A 23,057-nucleotide genomic window follows, 5' to 3' on the forward strand; every position below is an offset into this window, starting at 1 on the left:
CACGTGCAGGGCCGCGGAGCCCGCCGTGGCCGCGCTCCGCGGGGCCCCCGCCGTCGCGGCCCTCCGCGGCACCTTGGTGCGGTCCCCCGCGCTGGGAGTCCTCGGGCTGCAAGAGCYGCGTGCCGGCGCGGAAACCTGCCCGCCGAGGTGGCCTTTACCTAACGGCCGGTGCTGCAGATCAGAATAAACTGTACTGGTAGTTGCACACCTCGGAGCGCTTCAGCTTTATACATACATACGTGTATATGTGTGTGTGTGTATATAATTAYTAAATATTTTTAAAGTATTAGGCTAAAAGCAGTTTGGATACAGTGTGTGTACGCACTGACACRCTTGTGAGGATGCAGAAGTTGTCTGCTGTGTAAATAAGGTTAAGGACGTACACGGCAGGAGCTAGGATACACTAGGTGTTAACTCTTGTTCCTGATCCACTTTTGGTCTGTTACTGCTGTTAAAAAGTCACAGTGTGTTCCTCAACCGATGCCTGTGTACCTTGTCAGTTATTCTAGTAATACAGCTGTGCTGTTCCTGAAAACAGTTTGTTTTATAGTTTTCAGGCCTTTATGCAAGACAGAAACTGTCAAAGTTCCGCATTATAAAACAGTTGCTCTAATTAAAGAGACTTTTCTTTGAGAATATTGTGTAATTTCAATTAAGAAATGTATGACACATTCTAAGGCTGTGTGTAGCACAGTTCAAAGGTTACATAAAATACCATTATATTCTCCCTGTCACTCACTATATCTGCTGTAATGTAAGCTTTTTGGTGTCTGGTGCCAAACATATCTGTGAAAGCTTTGTAGCTCATTTTTGGTGCCAACCAACAGTGACAAATCTTGGTTGGTGCCAGCAGAGCGGTTCACCTTTGTTGCATAATAATATCCTTTAGAAGAATGTTTTTGTTGCAGATAACGGTCAAGTTGTGCTTTCCTCTCTAAGGACAAGGCTTTTCTCCATTATTTAATAGAGTTACACTGATGATTGATACTAATTTAAATTAATGTATGAACTACCTGCAGGACAGAGCTGCATAAATACAGGCTTAAATGCCTTAAGCACTAGGCTATCTATCAATGTGTTTACTTTTCTGATCTGCTTTCTCAGATCAGGATTTTTTTTTTGGATGAATACGTGAAGATGATGTTTCTCTTTAAACAAACTAGAAATTTAGTTATGAACAAAGCACAATTGTAGAGGAAAGTTGAAAGCCCTGGAATTAAAACTGATTGTTATTAATACACTCACTAATATAATTTCCATCATCCATACAATGCACATCCATACTATACACCTGTGGTATTTATATTAAAATTTGACTTAAAATGTGGAATCGTCGTTTAAGTACATTTGGAGAGGTGTGATTCTGTTAGGACAGAATACAAGAGCTATTTACTGAGTTTATCCCATGTGAACCATTATAACTACACTGTTAAATGACATTATATAGGATTAAAAATACTTAACTTGTTAAGCTATATTAGGATATGGAAATAAGATTATATTTATTGTAGGCCTTTCAGTTCCTTGAAAGGTTACAAAATTCTAATTGAAATGAAAATTGGTTTTGAGGAGTTACTGTTCTGAGTGTTGTACTATTATATCAGGATGTAAAAATACTAAAACAAGATGATACCATTATTTCAGTTCTAATAATGATCAAAACTGAGTGCTTAAAGTGATTAAAGAGTGATTAAAGGTGTAAATAGTTTATATTCTTTCCTTAAAATTTTGAGCTTTGTATGGCTAGGCATATAAAATCTAATTAGAAATTTCTGTTCTAAGTTGTTAGAGATAGTGTGCAGTGTTGAAATCAGTAGGTTGATAGCATTTCAGAAGATCAATTCTTCCCAAGTCTGGGAAAGCAAGTTGATTTTTTTTTTTTTTTGAAATATTGGAAAGAAAATGACATTTGGGAAAGGGCATTCTTGCTTCCCCTTTTTGTGGACACAGGCATGAGAGAAGCATGAGAGTCTTCAAAGTACAGTTCTGCTGCTTGTCACTTCAGTAGGGGGAACCTGAAACTTTCTCTGTACTGGGTTTTTTTAGAAGTGACTGCAAATCCCTGCCATAGGTCGGGTGTGTACTGATGCAGTTTAGCTTCCAGGAGGCTGCACTGCTGCGGTTCCTGCCGTTCTGGCCTAAGTACCCCTGTGCACTGGTGGAGGTGCAGTGGCAGCCACAAGATCTCCGTGTTGGAGGGTCTGCAGCAGCCATTTGTTCTGTGCCTGCTGATTTTGACTAGCTGGTGCTCACTCCTGCGGTGATCGAAGGGAAGTAAAGGCATGGCCYAGTATCCTTTTGGCAGGACACCAGTCTGCCAAATTTTAAGCCAGACTAAGTCTTCTTCCTTTGGACTGCAGACTCTGCTTTCTCTAGGCTGTGGTGTGGGACCCCAGGCTCCTTGTTTTTCAGCTCTTCTCTCTCCCTGCAAAGCCTGATTCACACACACTTCCTCAGTTCTGACCTAGACCCTGGTTGGGTGATGTACCTTTTTGGTGACAGCATGATGTTTAGCATTTTAGAGGATGTTCAGAAACTTAAGATTACTGTAAAAAAGCAGCCTGATTACCTACTGAACAGAAGTAAAATAACAGTAATAATTTGATGTAAATTTTAATTACCAGTTGAAATGAATGCAGAATGCAGAGTTCAAGCCCAACAGGGAAGCTCTTGCCTATTAACCTGRTGTAGAAGCTCTCAGAAGTTTGAAAGCATACTCAGGTTGCCATAGAGTAACTATAATAGTTGCAAGACTTTATTTCAGAGCCATTGATGTTTTTATTGTGTCTGAAAGAAGGCTCTTACAAAGCATTACCCAGCTGTCATGCTACCCAAGCTTGATGGAAATGATAGTTACTGAAGATTCCCCTTTTACACACTTGAGCAGAGTTGATTTGTAGCACTACAGGGAGTAGCAGAGGTGCTTAACTTAGTGCTGCTTTGAAGTGGAAGTCACAAATCAATTTTAAGTGTATTTTGCTTTTGATAATCATTGTGCTACTGTAATGTCACAAAATGATCTCAAGGGGGCAGCTGAAGAATTTTTCTGGCAGGGAAACGCAAAACCTACAAACCTCTGCAAAACCTTTCTTGATACTAGTAGTGGAAAAGTATGGGCGGAAATGGGGGGCATATTGTTACTCAGGGGTTTCCTGACCTTACGATATTGGTCCTTGGAATAGTCCCCAACTAGAAGTCAGCTTTGGGTTGCCAGTCTTGAGAAATTCCATGAATGCTACCAGTTGGTTGAAAGGGGCTAAATGTGCCTGAGCATTTTGTTGAAAACACCACATCAGTTACTCTTGCGATGTAGTATTGACACATAATGTAGTTTTATTTTTGAATTGAACAGTGTAATTTTGTTATTTTTTACTCTCTTCCACTAGATGGCCCCAATCACCATGAGAATGAAAACATACTTTTTCTATCATATGTTTGTGTTTTAACTGAAGTTAAAATTCTACATCATGAAAAACGTGTAAACTCATGTGATGTTTTGTCTATCTAAAAAACAAACACATGCACACACAAAAATACTTTAGACTAACCAAGAGAGTGTTAGCTAATGTAAATAATACGTGGTGGTGAAGGTGATGTCTTATGTGATCTTCCATGTCCCTGTTTTTCCTTGACTGATACATTTCTTATTGAATATAGTGCAATGCTATTATTTAGTTTTGCAACAAGATGCAAAATACAGTGTCACTTTAATGGGTGTTCGACACTGATGGTTCAGAGAGATTCTGAATTAGTGTTAGTCTCTGGCTGAAATTAGGCCCAAACATCTCCTGAGAGTGTGACTTGTATTCTACTGGCCACCATGATTGAATTTTTAATTCATCATTTTTAATTTATAAATGCTTTATAGGGTTTTGATAATGATTTAGCACGTTGTTTACTAATATAGACATGGTCAAGGGAATAAAAAAATGGTTGTAGTTGTTAAACACTGTAATTTAATTCACCTATTTTGTTGTCTAACGTCAAGTATAAACTTCTTGTTGAGGTTCTCACCTTGGTTAATGGAGAAAGACATCTACAGAAGGCAGTTTCTCCGACAAGAAGAAACAGGGGCTGAAGAGGGGTGAAATACTCATTTTGGTTGTCCAAAATTCAACAGGACAGGGCCCTGTGCAGTCTGAGCTTGTTGCTCCTGCTCTGAGCAGGAGGTTGAACTATAAGACCTCAGGAGGTCCCTTCCAGCCTCAGTTATTCTGTGATTTTTTTTTTCCTTCCAGTGTGTGATTCATAGAGGAAACTTTACTGATTCTTCTTCTCTACTGATGTGTGAAAAATTAAAAAAAATGCAAGGAAAATTAATTGTGATCTTTCTGAATTGATTCCTAACCTTTTTTTTTTTTTTTTTTTTTTTTTTTTTTTTTTTTTTTTTTTTTTTTTTTTTTTTTTTTTGATTAAGTTCTAGCTTTCCTTTTGCACCTGAGGCCTTGAGGTGGTATTAGACCACAGAAAAAGATGTGCATGCTCATGTGTGTGCTTGTGTGCGTGCTCATGCCTTTTTAAGTCCCCCCTCTCCCAACACGAAGGGGCACAGTACTGTCCTATTATCATTTTATACCATTGCCTGTAGTCTCTCCCTTTACCAGCGATAGTGGATTTTTCTCTTACTCTTGTTTCTCTTGATCTTTATTTTCATGCAAGAGAGTTGACTGATGTCTCTTCCTCTGCATCTGGCTATGTATGTTCCTTTTTTTCCTTTCCTTTTCCAATTGTCAGTATTTGTCCTGCCTGCCACCCTCCTGCTCCTCTCCCCTTTTCTGGCTGTGAGACAAATATGACCTAGAAGGATGGACATAAATGGAGTATTATCTTGATGAAGGTGATACTGATGCCAGCAGACTGCTCTCTAGACAGAAAGGTAACCTACTCCAGTTTGCAGCTCTCCTGAACCATGTTGGAGTTCTGCTTTTGCAGTATTTCCCATTTCCTGCTTTTTAGTTTCTTTCAACATCCATACCTTTCAGCTCGTTGAGCAATATACTGCACAGATTTTGCCAGTTGAGCCAGGTACAAAGAACTTTCTAAATACATTTATTTTTGCAATAGAAATACAAATTTAAAAGAAAAAGTTAAAAATAATTCTAATGGTATTTTTGAACTGACTTACTCGATCTTTGCATAGGAAACAAGTTGCATACCCTTGCAGCTGTTGTTACCAGTAATACAGGCTGAGCTCTCTTGCTTCTGTGACTGGAAAGTAAATTGATGAAAGTAATTCTGTTCTTAGCATCCTAGTAGTTGAAAACTATATAGGATATAGGACAAAAAAAATTAATGGTATATTTTGGCATAAACTGTGTTTTAAGCCTAGACTTTCTGATTACTGAACATATTTAATAGCAAGTACGAAATAGAGTGGGTTCCGAAAGATGTTATACTGGGGAATCCTTGATGCATCAGTAACGTAGATAGGTGCCATTTGTTCATTTATAGTTTTACATGCTCTGTATCATATGGAACTTTAACTCGGTGTCATATGCTATTTCGGAAAAAGGGAAATTATCCAAAGATAATGTGAAGTTTTTCAGCTAATACCTCAATACTGTCTCAAGCTACACTTTGCACTGTCTCAGTTTGCACTGTATATGTTTTTTCAGTAATTATAAAGACTTGATGCAGGCGTTACTGTTTATTTTCAGGCAAATACTACATTTTTTTGCATTTGCAAATAGAAAAATAATGTATGCCTATTGCTTCATTTTGTAGTGAGAATACAGAAATGATATTTTAGGATAGACAGAATCAAGTGATAGAGAAGATGTCAGATAGGTGTTGTATTTCGTAGCCATCTAAACATGTTTACATTGTGGTACATCTTAAATTCGTTTTGGATAAATGAGTGCAGTGGCTTTGGACATGGGACATGGGACATGACAGCATTGACTTAGTCCCATTTGAAAGCAGGACAAACCTACGGAAGGTTGTAGTGTCAGGTGGGAGCTTCAAAACCACTTCCTATTTTGAGAAATATGCATCCATTACAGGTTAACTTTAGTGTGGCATAACTTTAGCATGGTTGCTGTGGTTATATCATTATAACACTGAAGTCTTCATCCCAATGTTAGTTTTGTCTGACTGACAAAAGTAATTCTAAAATCAAACTGCTTGTTACAATCGAGAAAACTTGTTACAGATAAAATACCAGCTTATTTYTTTGAACTTTTCGATCAAATAGTCATTTTTAAAAATGACAGCAGCATTTGTGTGCTTAAAATGGTACTAGTAACGTATTAGATATTAACTATTTTTCCCTTTATATTTCTTTGTTTCCTTGACTAGATGTCACTAGTAGATTTGGGAAAGAAACTTTTAGAAGCTGCTCGAGCAGGTCAAGATGATGAAGTTCGCATTTTGATGGCAAATGGAGCACCTTTTACCACAGATTGGGTAAGGAAAATTTTTTTGATATTTAGTAAATTCTGTTATTTTTCTCACCTGGAAAAGTAAACTGGATTATTACAATTAAGTATCTATGTTACCTGAGACTTACTGAGGAAGTCTTGAGACTTCCTTTTTGGTATTCTGCTGTCATTTCTAATACCTAATTTCAAATTACACCTGCTTCTTCATATCGTCAGACCTCCTACTAGTTGTAGTAACAAACTATGAAAGAATTCCTTCTGATGTCTATTAAGGTGAACTCTGGAATGGTTAACTGGATAAAGCAGCAATCATCCTCTTACTTCTTGTGTTCATGTGTTTTGTTTAGTAAGAGGGCCTGAATTTAGAGAGCAATCTCAGCTACCTAATATATGTAGTTGAGGTTTCCCTGATACAGATGCTCTGAGGTTTTTTTGGAGGTACCTATGCTTTGCATAGATTGTGTAGAGAGACTAAGTAAAGTAACTAAAATTTGAGGGTATTTACAATGCCTTAAGGGCCTTAATTTACTTAGTAATGTAACTTTCAGGTTGGCTCTGGTCTGCGCAGGAGGTTGGACTAGATGACTTCCAGAGGTCTCTTTCAACCTTGGTGTGGTCTGTTGACCAATACTAAAAATGACGTTGCTCCCCTTGAAATGTATCATACCTTGAAGATAAAAGTTGCTGCCAGTGTGTGGTGTTGTGATAACTGGAAAGAATTTAAACTTTTTAAAAAATGTCTTCATACTCTGTAAAAGCCCTGACAGCTTCTTCCCTTGAGAGACTGCAAGGGAAAAAGATTAAGTGGTAGCTTGGCACCTGAATGTGGTAGCTGTATAATAATAATAATAAATTATTTTGTACTGACCTCAGTTAAAAGACAATTTTTTAACTTACATTACAGCTGGGAACATCTCCACTTCATCTAGCAGCACAGTATGGACACTACTCAACAACAGAAGTGTTGCTGCGAGCAGGTGTAAGTCGAGATGCCAGAACCAAGGTGGACAGAACTCCATTACATATGGCAGCATCAGAAGGCCATGCCAGCATAGTAGAAGTCTTACTGAAGGTAAAAATTCTTGAAACAAAGTATGAAGCTGAGATACCACAATGGTTTCTTATTGAATAGGTGCAATTTTATTTTAGTCATTAAACCAGCATCAAAATAATTAGAATATTTATACTGTATTTATATTGGCTGCTCTGTTTCTCATTTCAGTTATAATTTATTTTAATATTATTTAAAATCTTCATGATTTCAGGTGAATTATTTACTGTTAATTCAAAATAAGACTTCTCCTGATTTGACGCTGTATGGTAACAGCTTTTAGAACCAAGACATGTTTTGGGTAGGGACTCTTTAATCCTTTACGATAAATAATTTATGTAGTACTTACACTGAGGTACTTCTGTCAAATTAGTAAATATAGGATAACAGGACATTAGTGCTGGGAAAAAGAGACAGTTTCGGGCTTCATTCCATGAGCAGCATTATTCAGTTCAGATCCTTCTGGTGATACAGTTTATCCAATGATCTTGTTTGCAGCATGGTGCTGATGTCAATGCAAAAGACATGCTCAAGATGACTGCACTTCACTGGGCTACTGAACATAATCACCAAGAAGTGGTAGAACTCTTAATAAAGTACGGAGCAGATGTCCATGCTCAGAGTAAATTTTGCAAAACTGCATTAGACATTGCAATAGACAATGGAAATGAAGATCTTGCTGAAATATTACAGGTAATTTTGATTCATGATACTAAGGAAACTTAGTGAAGGAAAAGAGAGTGTTTATGCAAGCTTTTAATATAGCAACTGTGAAACCATATATTGACTAATAATGCTGGACTCCGCTGCAGTTTGTGGCATGGAAATTAGATTAATATTAATAAAACATTAGTTGCATGGGAAGGTGGCTGAAGAGTATTTCCAATATCTACAAAGCTGAGGGAAGAATATCCTTTGTTTTTGTAAACTTGAATATTGTAGTGCATAGAACTAGCTGGGGTCTTTGCAAGCAGAGTATAAAACTTAACTCTCCCTTCTAACAATATGTTCTGACAATGCTGTAGTGTTGCATCAACTTTGTATATGGATATTAAATTACCTGATGGAACTAGGCATCAGAAGAGAAGAGATGGCCATTTCTCCTGGATTAGGAAAACTGAGACTGAACTACTGGAGAAGTCATTGGGGTTTGGATTATGGTAGATACTTCCATGAAAATGTCAGCTCAGTGTTCATAAGGGCAAATTAAGTGTTAAGTGTTATTAATAAAAGAACAAGAAATAAAGTAGAAAATGCTATTATGCCACTGTATATTATCATTTCTTGTTCTGGTCTGTCCCTTTAGCCTCTCCTTCATTGCAAAAAAGGATATAGTAAATAAAATTGGATAATACTGAAAGAAGGACAAAAAGATTATTAAAGTCATGTACAATTTGTGACAGCTCCCAAATTGTCAGARCCAGTTTTCATGAATAGCTATAGCTATTTCAGCTGTCTTGGTTATTTAGGCCTTTATTTTAGATACTTGAGCATATGCACCTATAAAAAGGCTGCGTGATTAGATGGTCCTCTTTGTGTACAGCAAATGAGGAGGAGCTGTAGCAGTCTGTTTTTATTTTCTCTTCCACTTCAACAGACTTCTTGTCTCTAGGTTTTAACCAAGAGGTGATTCTTGTGTACTTATGCAAAGGAGAAGGAATGATACAGTGTTTGCATATTGCATAACTAGGGAGAAAAGCCTCTGAGTGGAATGGGCAATAATTCTAGTTCTTCTAAGTAACTTTATCTACAATTGGAATTATTTTATCTGCAGTTGGAGTGGTATTGTTACCTTTGTCTTCTAGATTGCCATGCAGAACCAAATCAATACAAATCCAGAGAGTCCGGACACTGTGACAATACATGCAGCRACACCACAGTTTATCATCGGACCTGGAGGGGTGGTGAACCTAACAGGTCTGGTATCTTCTGCAAATACATCATATGAAACAGGTATTTAGATGTACATAGGATAGATACTGGGATTTTACACTTGAATTGATTTTCACCATATAATACAAAGGCTTGAGAAAAACAATGGTAAGAATAGAGTAGTTACCTTTCAGTACAGTAATAATATAGAAAGAGATTTAATAAATTGTTAAACTTASAGGCTATTTTTTTCCCTCCTAATAGATGAGACAGGAGTGTCTGCTGTACAATTTGGAAATTCATCAACATCAGTATTAGCCACGTTAGCGGCTTTAGCGGAAGCATCAGCCCCACTGTCTAATTCTTCAGAAACACCAGGTAAGAAATCTAAGTAATGTAATCTCATTTAATGAACTAAAATAAGGTACACGGAAATACTGTTTTTTTTTGAGGTACTGTTCATACAAAAATGAAATGATAATCTTTATTCAGTTGAACAAAATTAGGTGTTCCTTTCCTTTTACCTGAAAAGTTGGCAGATTCATCTGTACAGTTATTTCTTAATAAGATTTCTGGCTACAGCTAGTATTTACAGGCCTAATGCGAGTGAACATTCATCTTTCTGAAAGCATCTTAATGTATCTACATTCAGCCTAGTTGCATTTGGTGGGAAAATATTTCCTGTGAATATTATTTTCTCTTAAATTATGGGAAACGATGCTTAAAGTTGTTTCCATATATTTTGTCACCAGTTTTGTTAACTTTTCACCCAGTAGACACAAAAAAGTTGGTGACCTTAATGTGCAGATTACCCATTGAAATGTCTGTGGTTGTTTTTTCAACCTTAAGGCACTCTACCTGCATTTCTAACAATGTATAGTGATAAGGGCAGGTAGGACACAAATCCCTAGCTTTTGTCTCTGAAGTAGGATATGTGATGCACTTGAAAATAAAAATCGTGGTCATTCTGAAAATCCCAACAAGTGTATTGGTGGAGACCCCAGTTTCTAAAGAAATCTGTGAAATATTTCTTGCTTTCTCTGTGCACATCATCTTGGCAGTGCCGTTTTGCATAGGTTAACTCCCCAGATTTTCRGGCCATATGATATATATGTAGCTATTGTAGTTTTATGGTAGGCCGGATTGCTTTTTTCTTTACCCTCTTGTTGTATAACCTTATGATCTATGAATTTTCTTTATGTGTAAAGTAAAAAGGCAAAATGTGATCTTCTGTCTGTTTTCAACTTTCACGTAGAAGTTTATCTCAAATTTAAAGTCACTTTTCCCCATCTTGGAGATGGGAGGATGTATTTTCTGCGGAGAAGATTTGGGGGCCTACTACTTCCCTTGGTAGTTAGGAGGAGGCAGGGAGGAGAAAGGAGGATAATGTGAGATATYGTGGAAAGATTAAGGAGAGAGCTTGCCCTGCATAATCAGAAGAAGGATGGGATTTCTTTCTTTCTTTCATTTAATTCCTGGATACACATGGCTAGGCCTGTATTCAGGTGCCTACCTTTCGGAAATGACAGCTTAGATGAAGTATGGTCCCTTCAAGTRGCTCAGGAGTGTTCTCTGGCTGCATGAATCTGCTGATAAGATTGCCCAGTTGCTGAGCTGCTAGAGCTGATAGTTTGTTTATTTAGTATTTATAGTGTTTTTTATATTGTCATGCAGCACTGTAGCTTGATTTCCAAGTGGACTTTGGACTGTGAGCACAATGATGTGATATGTAGTAAGGTGAACCCAACCTTCAAGCCAGTGACTGGAGATCACTGTAGAGAGTAACCACCTTGTAGATCAAGGATGTATGATGCTTATGACATCTGAACTTTTTTGAAGTCTTGTTTCTGAAGGAATGCTTGTGAGTTTGTTTTTTGTTGTTGTTGATGGTCAGTATGATTCTGCAGAACTGAGACGGTTCAGGTCACCAAAGTTTAATACTTGGAAATCTCTCAGAATTCAGTTCTGCAGTAGGCAGCATTCTTAAGGACACAGTTTTCATTGAAAATATAGGAGAAATCTTCTCTCAGGCTTGTTGGCTTGAGGGCTGCACCTCAACAGCAGATATATATGACTCTCCATTTCTAAGCATTTTCAAGTCCTTCTGCAGGGTTTCTGCTTAATCCAGATTTTTCGTTTTTAAAACAACACCTAAATATAGCTATAGTCTTTTATGAACCTTAAATTTCGCAAGTAAAGAAGATGATTCAAAGCCAAAATGGAGTGCCTTTCATTATGGAAAAGCTGATGAAATTTTCAATCAATTAATATATTTGAATCCAACTTAGATCTAGTTGTAGGAGAGATCAAACTGGAGAAAAATTTGCACAGGATCACCCAGTATTAGAATGTATCCAGGACTCGGTAGTAATAGGCCTCTGTAACTAACCAAGTGTTCTCATGTTTTCTGGGCCCATCCTTGCGGTGGTGCAGTGCAACCTATGTTACGTGCCAGTAAAGCATTGAAGATAAAAAATTATTAGAGAGGAGGTAGAGGATGACAGAGAGGAAGAAATAAGCTAAAAGTCTTAATGCAGTAACTTCCCACCTTCAGTAATACAGCACATCATATCTAACCCCCCTGTGTATGTCAATTCTTCTGCTTTGATTTTTATGCAGATGTGTGAGCAATTTTGTAGTATCTTGCCTGCAGAGAGCTTCCTGGGACCTTACTCCTTTAATGGTTGATAAACCATAAAGGAGGCAAAAGAAGCTTTTTGAATCACCTATGCATTCAGGCGAAAAAAAAAAAATAGATCCAGAACAAACCAAAGCCTACACCCCTTCTTGTTTGTGCTGGTCATGTGAAAGCTCCAATTACAACTATACTCAAAAACTTTGTCATGAGAATTTTATTTTTAGCTTTTACCTTTAAATTAGCCTCTTGTATTTAACACTGCATAAACTTGGGAGAAGAGCTTTATTTTTTTCTTTTTTTCTCTAATGTTGTTTCCTTCTAGTTTTTCTCCTTCTTCCACATTAACTTTACCCTGATCTCTTCCTGCTAGTTCTTCACAGCTGGAAGTTAAAAACATACCAATTTTATAAAACTGAGGAAAGAGGGATGCTGCTTGCTGAAGCTGAATAGAATCATGCTTGTGCCAGTTGGCCAGTATTCTAGAGAAGGGCATGGGAGGAGATTGGTGTTATGTCCAAATTGTGTGTGGTGAAGTATAATGTATGTGTGCAGTTCTGTTGGGGTTGGGAAGAGAGTTTAGAGAAATACCTCATTAAAGATGCGTATTTGGTGTACTTATGTTGGAATGAGGCTCTTGTCTCACTGCATTTTTTAACCAACTTCAGCTTACCTTCGGCATGTGAGATACTGTGGTGATTAGTGATTATTAAGTTCAGAAAGAGAGCAAGGAAGGGAGAGTAAGGACTATATGGGATTTTTTTCTTTCTCTTTTTCATAAGATTAACTTCCATTTCAAAATTTCAAGTTCAATGCAATACCTGTTATTCATGTACAAATTACTTTTTGRTTTACTGAATAAACACTTTGTGATTATTAAGAAGTGCTATAGGACAGTAATCTCTGAACAAAAAGAAGTTCAGAAGGCAATGACTGCAGTCATTTGAACAGCAGAGCGATATGTGTGTACGTATGTWATATTAGCTGAAAAGATGAAAGCTTTAGAGTTGTTTCTACCTTCTCTCATCTCAAGCATCAGAACAGTCTATAGCATTTTTTTAATTTCCTCTCTGTAGATAGAAAGCCCTCTACTGTCTATTATTTAAATCAAAGGCCCTGACAAATTGCTTTTGCCCTGACAAATTGAAAATAAAAAACAGACTTACTGTGCTTGAAATTCTTTCATTGTGCTGCTGGTGATCTTGCTCTTTGTCTCAGTGCTTTGTTGCTTTAAAAAATAAGGGTGATGGTGAGAAACCCCAATTATAGCTATGTGTCATGTAGTCCTGAATGTTCCAAGTTCTCTYAACTTGATCTGTAGATGTAATGTAGCAGAACTGTGAGAGTTCACTGCCAGGTAGTCATTACGGAATCATGAATTTGAAATACTTAGCTTATTATTATTAATATTATTACTATTACTTCTACCTATAAAGTTAGATACATATAGTATTTTGTTTTACTTTTTTAGTTTTATCCTTCTCATTTTTTTGTAGTAAAAAATAAAATCTCAACGCTTCAAAACTTTTCCTTTATTCCTGTTTCATACTTTGCATAACGAATGGTTAAAGTTGTGGTGGTGATGTTTGAACTACCCACGTGGTACAAAGAAAGCTTTAAGATTCTGTAGAAGTCCTTCAGTTTGTTATTGCCTTGAACCACTATGGTAAGCACAGAAGTCGGGGGCCGGGTCCTGAGGTACACTCGGCAAAGAGTAGAAGGGAACAGTTGACTTCAGTGGGGTTGCTTGGATTTATCTCTCTGAAGGGCTGCTTTGTGATTTTTTTCTTTTTGTAGGACACGCTAAGATAATGTAAATCCTTTCTTCAGTAAATCTGTATTACTTTCACAGTTTTATTGGTATGTGCAACTTTCCAGACTCTGCAAGTGGTGGATATGACAACTTTAATTAAGGAGTAGCTATGCTTCTCAAGCCAGTGCTTTCAGTGTCATTTTTTATTCACCTGTTAATGTAACTTAGTGCAGTTTGTGTGCAGTGCAAAAGTATTCTGYATTCTTAAAACAACTTTTGCTGCTGTGTTAACACTGAATGCAAAACTGCTGTTTTGAGTGGCTATATCTGTTAGGAAAAATGCTAAATAAAGGTTGRTTATAGCAAGCAAGGTAAACCAGACCAGAATTGCGTATATATTTCCAAATGTTAATGCTTTATATAGGCTTGGTGAAAGATTTCCATTAACAGTATATTATGTAGTAATGCATTAATTTCAGAAAAAAACATCAAATTTGAAAAGCCATGGAAGAAATTTTTCCTGTGCTATAGCAATGTGCATTTTAAATCATAAAGTTTAATTTGTGTGTMGACTTATTTCCTTTACTGATCTATTGATAGTTGTGGCCACAGAAGAAGTGGTGACTGCAGAATCAGTGGATGGCGCTATTCAGCAAGTTGTCAGTTCTGGAGGTCAGCAAGTTATCACTATCGTTACGGATGGCATTCAGCTTGGTAACCTCCATTCGATTCCAACCAGYGGGATAGGGCAACCGATCATTGTGACCATGCCAGATGGACAGCAAGGTGAGTGGAAACCTGTACAGGGGGAGCTTGAGGAACCATTCTGCTTTAGAAAAGAAAAATTCAAATAGCTTGGAAAWTTTTCCATAATTACTGATAAAAATAAATTTTTGAGTTTGTATACTGTGAAAGACTTGGACACGTGAGAGCTACAGCAGTTCAGTTAGCACATGTCAGCTGAGTCTCTGCATTAGGGGAGAAAAAACAGAATTGCTAAACTATGAAAGAGAAATAGGGCACTGATGGGAGAAGTGACCACTTGCTTTGCCTTCAGTAAGTTTGATTCTTGCAAACTTGGTATGAAAACTATATTGAAGAATCTCCAATTCTTATATGGTTGCCTTACTGTAAATATTTTAGAAAATTAAGGCTTGGATTGGGAATCTCATGCACAGGGCAAGCTGTGCAAGTTCCATGGCTTTGTTCTGGAAGAAGCCACTCTGAGCCTAACATACGTGAGGTTTTTGAGGAGCAGTGGCAGACCTGAAGGAGCCGGAGTGACACAAATATCCCTGTCAGATCATAGTTAGATCATGGAAGCTGCTGGTGTTATTTCATGTGGGTGTATGTGTTTTTTGAGTGTTTTCTGTCAAACATGCTCTGCAACAGCTCTTCAGGCAAACATGATTTCTTCCTGGTTTCTTCACCAACATTCCAGTGTGGAGCCTGAAGAGCTCTGTACTGGAGACAAATGATTTGGTCTGCTGTTTGTCTGGGGTGTTTGTTAGAACATATATGTGCCAGATGGTTTCCTGAGTAAACTGGAGTATGAATTTCTGTAATTCCTCATTTTTTTTTTGTTTTGATTTGTTTTCCCCCAAAGGTTAATAACTATTKGATTTTTGGATTACCTAAGTATTCTAGTTAATCAAAATAATAAGTTAATTTCATATTTATAATGTTTCTTAAGCAAATGTTAAAAGATAGTCTGATACTTAAGTTGCAGAATTGAGAGTTTGGTAGCTCTGCTGCAGATCACTTCCATGCCTCTGTTTACCCTGTGAAAAATGGTGGTGGTGCTCCAGAGTGACAGCTAAGTATTGTAGACCTCAGTAACAAAGAATTTTGAAATTCTTTAGTAGCATATGGATAACTAGAACATTCAGGACATTTTTCTTGCATCAGTTTTATAACATTCTTGCCTTTACATAAAGGAAAGTCTTTGTATTTTACTACTATTAATAAGATTATCTAACTATATGAATTTTACATGATGCAAATGCTGCCTGAAATGTGCATATTTATATTTACAAATATATTCTCAGTATTAACAGTTCCAGCAACAGACATTGCTGAAGAAACTGTGATAAGTGAAGAACCACCAGTCAAGAGACAGTGCATTGAGATTGTTGAAAATCGTGTGGAGTCTGCAGAAATAGAAGTAAGGAGTCTATTACGTGATGTGTGTTAACCAGAGTATTCAGAACTGATTTTTTTTCTGTGTTGTTTTAGAGCTAAGTTTCTGTGCTTCCACAGAATGAAGAATTTGGTATAATAACTTTTTCCATGTCCCGTGTTACTGGAATTAATCTTTTACAAAGTTGTTATAAAAAGAAGATAGGATCATTTGTTACATCCTCGCTTGTGCACATAAATGACAATTGTTTAAGTACTTGATAACTTAATTTTTTTTTGTTTTCCTTTAAGATCACTAGCTAGTTTTTACAACTAGATACTGATATATTATCGTCTAATTTGACTCTTCCGCTAGCAGTGAATGAGAACACTGTTCCCTCATCTGTCTGTTTATGACCACATGCTTGTCCTGATTGTGAGATCATATTTTCAGCAGTATTTCCTTTCCATTCATGATATGTAGATAACTGTTAATGGACATGTGAAACAGTAAGATTTTGTCTTTTATCAATTTGTGTCTTCATCCTTTTTTAATTGTAGAGCAGGGGCTACTACACATCTCTTTGCACTATCCTGTTTTTTTTTTTTTAAAAAAAATAGTGCAAAAGACCTAACTATATTGAGAGGAGTTTTCTTTTTATATATGACAAATAGATACAGCTGTTCAATTTAAGGCTGTGGGTTTTTTTATTTTTTTTTTATAATTCATCAAAGGTCCACCATTTCATTCCCTTTTCTGTTACTTCTAATTGTGCTCACTAGTTATGGTCAGAAGTCTATAAACGTTGCTGTCTGCCTTGACTAGGCAGTTCTCATTCTGTTAACTGCATGATATATCATTTATCAAAGGTTGTATTCTCCAGCTTCTGTTCATATTACTGAATAACATTTTGTGCCTAATTGAATGCTRTTTATTGTAAAGTTTGTGATATACTTTATCCATGTCTAATAACAATAATTATCACCTTTCATCGTTGACTTTCCCTGTCCTTAAGTTGTCTCATCAAATATCTTTGGCCTTTGCAGCCTTGTGGTCATTACAGATTATCATAACAGTTGAAATTTTCTTGCTGCATTTTTTAAAATGTATGACTGTTACAATAAAAACAAAACTTTTGTTCACACTTTTAAACATCTGCCTGAATTATTCTTAAAGGAAATTGTTTCCTTAAGTATTTTAATAATTCTGTAGCAAAGGAACAAAATCCAGATTGGTTAAGGTGTAAATTGACCTGTTTCTAGATACAAATAATTGATGTAACAGTAGAAATAATTCTTAGAGAGACTGCCGGCTTCACTTAAACATTTTAAACACATTTCTCAAATGCTGAAAACAGTTGATTAAAATGAAAGATTTCATATATTTCTTTAAGTGCAAGTTTTGAAGACTTAGTCCCTGACTGTTCAACTGAAAATTTACATCCAGGCCCCTGCCTCTGTACAGAGCCTTGCAGGGGTTCAGCCTTCAGCAGTCAGTGGGTCACAGGGTATGGTGCTACCTCTTTGTTAACTGGAGCATTAAATAAGTGCCCATGAAGTCATTTCACTTTAAACTTGGTCGTAGTGCAAGATGGTAAATTCTTGATTTGGAGGGAATAAGACCCCCTCCTTAACCAAAATATTTTTTGAATGTGGGAAACCTTTACTTGTCTCTCTTACTGAAGATTAAGTTTTTTTGAGTGATTTGTGATTTGTTCTCTTATTTCATTGTAGAGTTGATTTTGGGCTAAGACTGCTTTCTTCAGCCATTTTTAATTAATAGTGTATCTACAGTTAACTGTACTTTGAAAATCTTTACATAAAGTTGAACTCCCGCTCACATGAGGTGATGACCTTTCTTGTGGAAAGATTGAAGGATTAAAACTGTAGCAATTCTTTTTTTTTGACTTTTTCATTCAGGTCTATTATATTCAAACACTTGGTTTTGAAAAGTGATAGCAATTTTATTAAGTGTTCTGACATTTAATTGAAACATACTATGGCAGCAAAAAAAATTGACTGTTAAATATTTTTACTCATTTTCATGCATAATTCATTAACATACAGTGATTTTTATTTTCATTCTTGAATTTGACTGTGGTATTTCTCATGTTGCATGTTGGATAGATGACATGCATTAGATATGACCAGGACAATCATTTCATTAGACTTAAAAAAAAAAAAAAAAAAAAAAAAAAAAAAAAAAAAAAAAAAAAGTAATCATTAATTTATCTTGGGAAATTCACATCCTTGCTTTTTTATTGTTAAAAATTCGGAGTTTGGGTTAATTTAATTATAGGCGTGCCTATCTTCAATATATAGACTGTTAAAAATCTAATGTAGCAGAAGAGAATTCTCTGTTAAATGGGAAAATTGCTTAGGAGTACTCAGAATCCTCCAACTTAYTTTGTAAGTGGATAAGGTTTCATATTGATTGCTACAAAATTATTTTAGATAATTAGAACACTTCCAGTTGTGTTCTAAAGACTGTGCTGAGAACACTTTCTAGATATAGTTGTTTTTATTTTAGATGTCACAGAATCTCAGAATGGGTAAGTTAGGAAACCTGTTAAAATTAAAGAACCTGTCAAAGTTAGGGAACCTGTTTTTGCTGTACAGTGGGTCCGTATTGCCTCTCCAGAAGAACTAGTTTCTTTCCATTGCCTAGTTAGACAGTGTATTTGGCCTCAGTTGCTTAACTCATTCTGTTTACATTAGGACCATGTCTTTCTCTAAACTACAAATATTAGTTCTTGGAATAATCTACTTGCTTTCAGTTGCTAGTCTGCCTGATAAATATTAGTTTTGTCTTCGRGTCTCTGCTGGTGAGATTTTTCTGTCTTTCCGTAATGTGCTGTCATGTCCAATGTATGGCATTATGGATACGTTTTTCCTATCTGTAGGAAGTACTCATAATTTTACTTTGAGAACCTCTCTGCCACCAGGCATCTGCAACATGCACAGCATCTCTTGTAGTGATCAGTGCCTTGCTTTGCGTAATGCAGCTCAGAACCACTGGCCAAAGAGCTGCTGGTGCTTCTCACTCTTCTGCAGCCCRGTAGACAGAGCAGCTTTACTTCTTGCCGATAGTGCACTTCTGTGGGGTTTTTGTTGTTTTTTTTTATTTGTTTGTTTTGTGACGAGTTTATGTGATAGATGATGCCCAGCTGAGTAGACCCTGGAGCTCCATGTCCTCAGGAGGGAAGGCTTACTTTCAACATACAGCAGAATGAACTCTTCTGGCTGCTTCCCTGAGAGCTGTCTGTAGCTCTTTTCCTTCAACGTTATGCTCCACAAGACTGTTCTACTTAAGCCATGTTTGTAGGTCCCCCTTAGGCTACATAGATAATTTACAGGAATAGCACTATGTTTTGGGATGTCTTTGGGCTTCTGAGGTCAGCAACCCTTTCCTCTAAGATTGGGTTCTCCAAGATGGGGGGAAAAAGTTCACTGTACCATGTATACTCATAAAAATACACTTGCTTTTCAGAACCAGGGTAAGTGTGCAACAGCAACAGTTGCCTTCCCCCACCCCTGAGGAAAATTGTACTGGATRTTGCTGGATGTCTTGGAAATCCACTGCGCTGGTGCTGGAGCATCATTCTTGGTGTATTTTAGGTCCTTTGTGAAATGTAGGCTCTGCYGTTCAATTTGCCACAGCACTTGGCATTGGTCGACCTAGCTGCTGCATGGTTGAGTTGTTTATAAAGCAGAATCCAGATTTTCAGAGGTGGTAGCTGAACCGCCTTTTCAAATCAGCGAGCCAGATCACACGAGCTCTCTTTTTGTTCACGTATACTACAAATGAAACAAAAAACGTTAATACTACCTTCATTCAGCTGTTAAAAATTAAAGCCATGTATGAACTCTGGTTCCATTTATACACACACAGCCCTGTGTTTTTAGAGCTAATCTTTATAAACCTGTTAATAATGTCTCTCCTTCACCTGTTGTTTTTGCTATACAGATGCTGCTGTTAGCAATGATCAGATCACTTATGTCATTGTATTCCAACACATTCAGCACAGCATGTGGCTACTAAACATGGCTGTGACACGTATTGAGAGCAGTAGCAAGTAGGAGGGAGGCAGTGTTTTGTATTTTCAGGCTCTGATCATGAAAATATGTGAGTGCATCAAATGTGAAGAGTAGGGATGCTGTTCTGAAGGGAGAACTTCTGTAAACTATTTGAGATAAGAACTGGAAATTACATATTGAACTACTGGGATGGGAAATAAGATGAAAATGCATATTCTCACTGGGTTACAGTTTTTGAGTTGTGTTTTTCTGGGAGATAGCTTTTTTCTTTGACAGCCTCCCTCCTCTGGCTACTTATGACTACAGTAGGAAAAAAGGATTTGAAATCAAATAGTACCTTACACATAAAAGTATAATGCACTTACTTTAATGAAAAGATATTTGGTTGAGGATCAAAACAAAACTATTTTCCAAGAAAATTGTTTTTTTCAATTAGGCTCRGTGCAGCATCAAACAAGATGACAGTATGCACGTCACTGGAGATGGAAATACATTCTCCTTAGTACTTTGGGCAGCTGTGTAGGAAATGACTTTCCTGTATTATTTTGCTTGGAAACCATTTCACAGCCATCCTCAACCAACTTGTATGCAGGATGCTGCCTTATGTTACTCCCTTTAACTTAAAGAGACTTACCTAACCAAATGCTTATTAATTCATAAAAATGTCATGTTCTTGGGGAAGTAGTTTTGTCTCTGGATTGTGTGATATCCTTCAGATCATCTCGTTTAGAAATCAGGTGCAAAATGCTGTCAGGTAACTTACAATATCTAATTAGAAATACAGAGCTAGTCCTATTGGATTGGATGCCAATCCTATTGGAAGTTGATTAAAATTTTGTATTAAAGTCAATGGGCTCATTGGAGAAATGTTGATTTGTTATGTTAGCATTTGACCACCATGTTTCCACTTTTGAATTCCACCATTTTTTCATGAAGACGTCCTTGGTGTTTTTGCAGCTAAAGGAAATTAGGTTTGCTCTACTTAAACTTTAAGGCTCATTGTGGGAAGTTGTCTGATACGGTAATTCATGTCTAATTTGTACAGTGGCATTCGTTTAGGTTTGCCCAGGTAAGAACTGAATTTYTACATGATGCCCAGACAGTTGAGCTGTATGTACAGAAAAAGTATTTGCCATTTTAGTTTGCATTTGATACATACTTGACAAAATATTGCTCGTTCTGTTTCTAATAGGAAAGAGAAACTCTTCAGAAGCAGCTGGATGAGGCAAACAGAGAAGCACAAAAATATCGTCAGCAACTTCTAAAGAAAGAGCAAGAAGCAGAGGCTTATCGGCAGAAGTTAGAGGCAATGAACCGCCTCCAGACTAATAAAGAAGCTGTTTAATTTAAAAAAAAAAAAAGAAAAGAAAAAAAAAAAAAGAAAGGAACATACTGCAAAGCCTGTTACTTTAAGTCAAAACCTGCAGTACAATCTTGAACTGTACACTATTTAGGTACAGACACGGGATTACATGATAGAGAAGATGCTACAAGTTGATAACTGGACTTAAGCCATGAGCTCTGATGAATTTCTTGTAACATAAAAACTCTGAATTTAGAAATTGTGAAAAGTATTTAAAATGAAATACTGTAAATAGTTGTTTTTTTTACAGTTTCAAAATGAGTTGATAAATCTTTTTGAAGGGATCCAGAAACACAAGAAGCCAATGTTTTTGTGAAATTTTTGATTTTAGTATGAATCTAATTTCTGAAAAACAGAACAGTTTTAAGGGTGATGTTACTGATTTGAGCTGACAACTTGAAAATGAATTATGTGACAAAATGAATTAACAGTTATTTCTACAAGGTAACAACTTAAACTTCTCTGAATAAGACATTTCCAGGTGGAAATTTTTGTAAAGCTTTAAGTAGTTGTCTCAGATTCTCTAAAAAGCAATTCTTCTTTTTCTTTTTTTTTTTTTTTTTTTTAGACAGTGAAATTTTTGTATTTAATTTCAGATATATCCAAGTAGATTTACATGTATATGAAGCTAATATTTTTTAAACTTTTCGGTTTGTACATATGCTGCATGTTTTTATAATTTCTACACATACATCTTGCATAGGTATTTTTCAGCAAATATGAGAAAAATTATGAGAAAAATGTTTAGCCTATAGGTCATTTGAAGTAAGCTAGCAGCCGGTTTTATTGTGAATGGTATGTTTCCTGGAAGAATGTAATTTGTAATAAAAAAAAAAATACTGAAAAATATCTTAATTTACATATAGACAATTTAAAATTTGGCAGCAGAAGCATTGAAACTTCACAGACTTTTCGTGACTTACAGTTTTTGTGTACAAATATTTTAAAATTCAGTAATGAGTATAAAAGAATGTCTCCACTGGAACAGGAATAATTGTTCTTTTAGAATATTCCTATTGATCTGCTTTCCCCAGTAGTCTTGAAATTATTTCAGTGATACATTTTTCTAAACAGGCTTTTGCGTTTTAATTATGCAATTGGACAAGTAATTTTTTATGTTGTAGTGATGCTCTTGTTACCTAGCATCATCGTTCTTCACTGTGATACTGTGTGTGCGTCTGTGCAGTGATCTGTTATGCTTAGGATTTATATAGCACGTTACATCTTCAAAGCATTGTAAAATCTTTTAAAGAACAAACCATCACTTGCTGCTGAGGCAGGTAAGTGAGTGTTATTGTCTCAGTTTTATAACTGGTGTAAGCGCAAAACAGGGAGAGTTAAATGATTGGTCCGAGACCGTGTGGATCTGTGGTGGACCTGGGAATAGATCTCAGGAGTTCCTGGCTTCTAGTCCTGTGCTTAGAACTAAGCTGCCTTAAGATTGTTCAGTGCTGTGTTACATTGAATTTTGAACTACTGTGCAGATTTCTTCTTTTGTAAGATAAAACTTTGTGCTTTGCTTTGTTGTTCCATGTTTCACTGCTTTTATGAAATTGTTTATATAAACTTAAGCAAAAAGTCTAGTTTACCTATACTGTATACAAAAGAATTACCCTTAAAACTGTACTCTGGCCTACTTTTTCTATTTTACAATTAAATATCTTTTCCACATATATATAGTGTAGAATCAATTCCATTTAAATTTTTGTGTATTAGAAGATCAAAACAGTGCTGTGTTAAACATTCAGAAAAATATGAAAAATCTGTTTTAGGTTCAGGATTTCCTCAAAGGTAGGAGGGAAGAGTGGGAAAAGAATTGCATTAAACAACACAAAGTCTTCTTACTC

The 23,057-nt window shown here is 36.4% G+C and overlaps 1 protein-coding gene across 2 annotated transcripts; it reads left to right on the forward strand.

Annotated features, from left to right (window-relative positions):
• The first annotated feature begins 42 nt into the window (after positions 1-42).
• GABPB1 (GA binding protein transcription factor subunit beta 1) lies at positions 43-22,730 on the forward strand. Of its 2 annotated transcripts, XM_085303457.1 has the most exons (10): positions 43-196; positions 4,735-4,876; positions 6,298-6,405; positions 7,285-7,452; positions 7,930-8,124; positions 9,237-9,348; positions 9,568-9,681; positions 14,292-14,477; positions 15,740-15,855; positions 21,040-22,730. In XM_085303457.1, the coding sequence occupies exons 2-10, from the start codon at positions 4,832-4,834 to the stop codon at positions 21,190-21,192; spliced, it is 1,197 nt and encodes a 398-aa protein (XP_085159583.1). In that variant the 5' UTR covers positions 43-196; positions 4,735-4,831; the 3' UTR covers positions 21,193-22,730. The 2 variants fall into 2 exon arrangements, with proteins under 2 accessions (XP_085159583.1, XP_085159582.1); XM_085303456.1 differs by lacking the exon at positions 43-196 and having other exon boundaries at positions 1,876-4,876.
• The last annotated feature ends 327 nt before the right edge of the window (positions 22,731-23,057 follow it).

The sequence above is a fragment of the Rhea americana genome, unplaced genomic scaffold (assembly GCF_003343005.1).
Source record: "Rhea americana isolate MKP2758 unplaced genomic scaffold, rheAme1 scaffold_2, whole genome shotgun sequence".
Lineage (NCBI taxonomy): Eukaryota > Metazoa > Chordata > Aves > Rheiformes > Rheidae > Rhea > Rhea americana.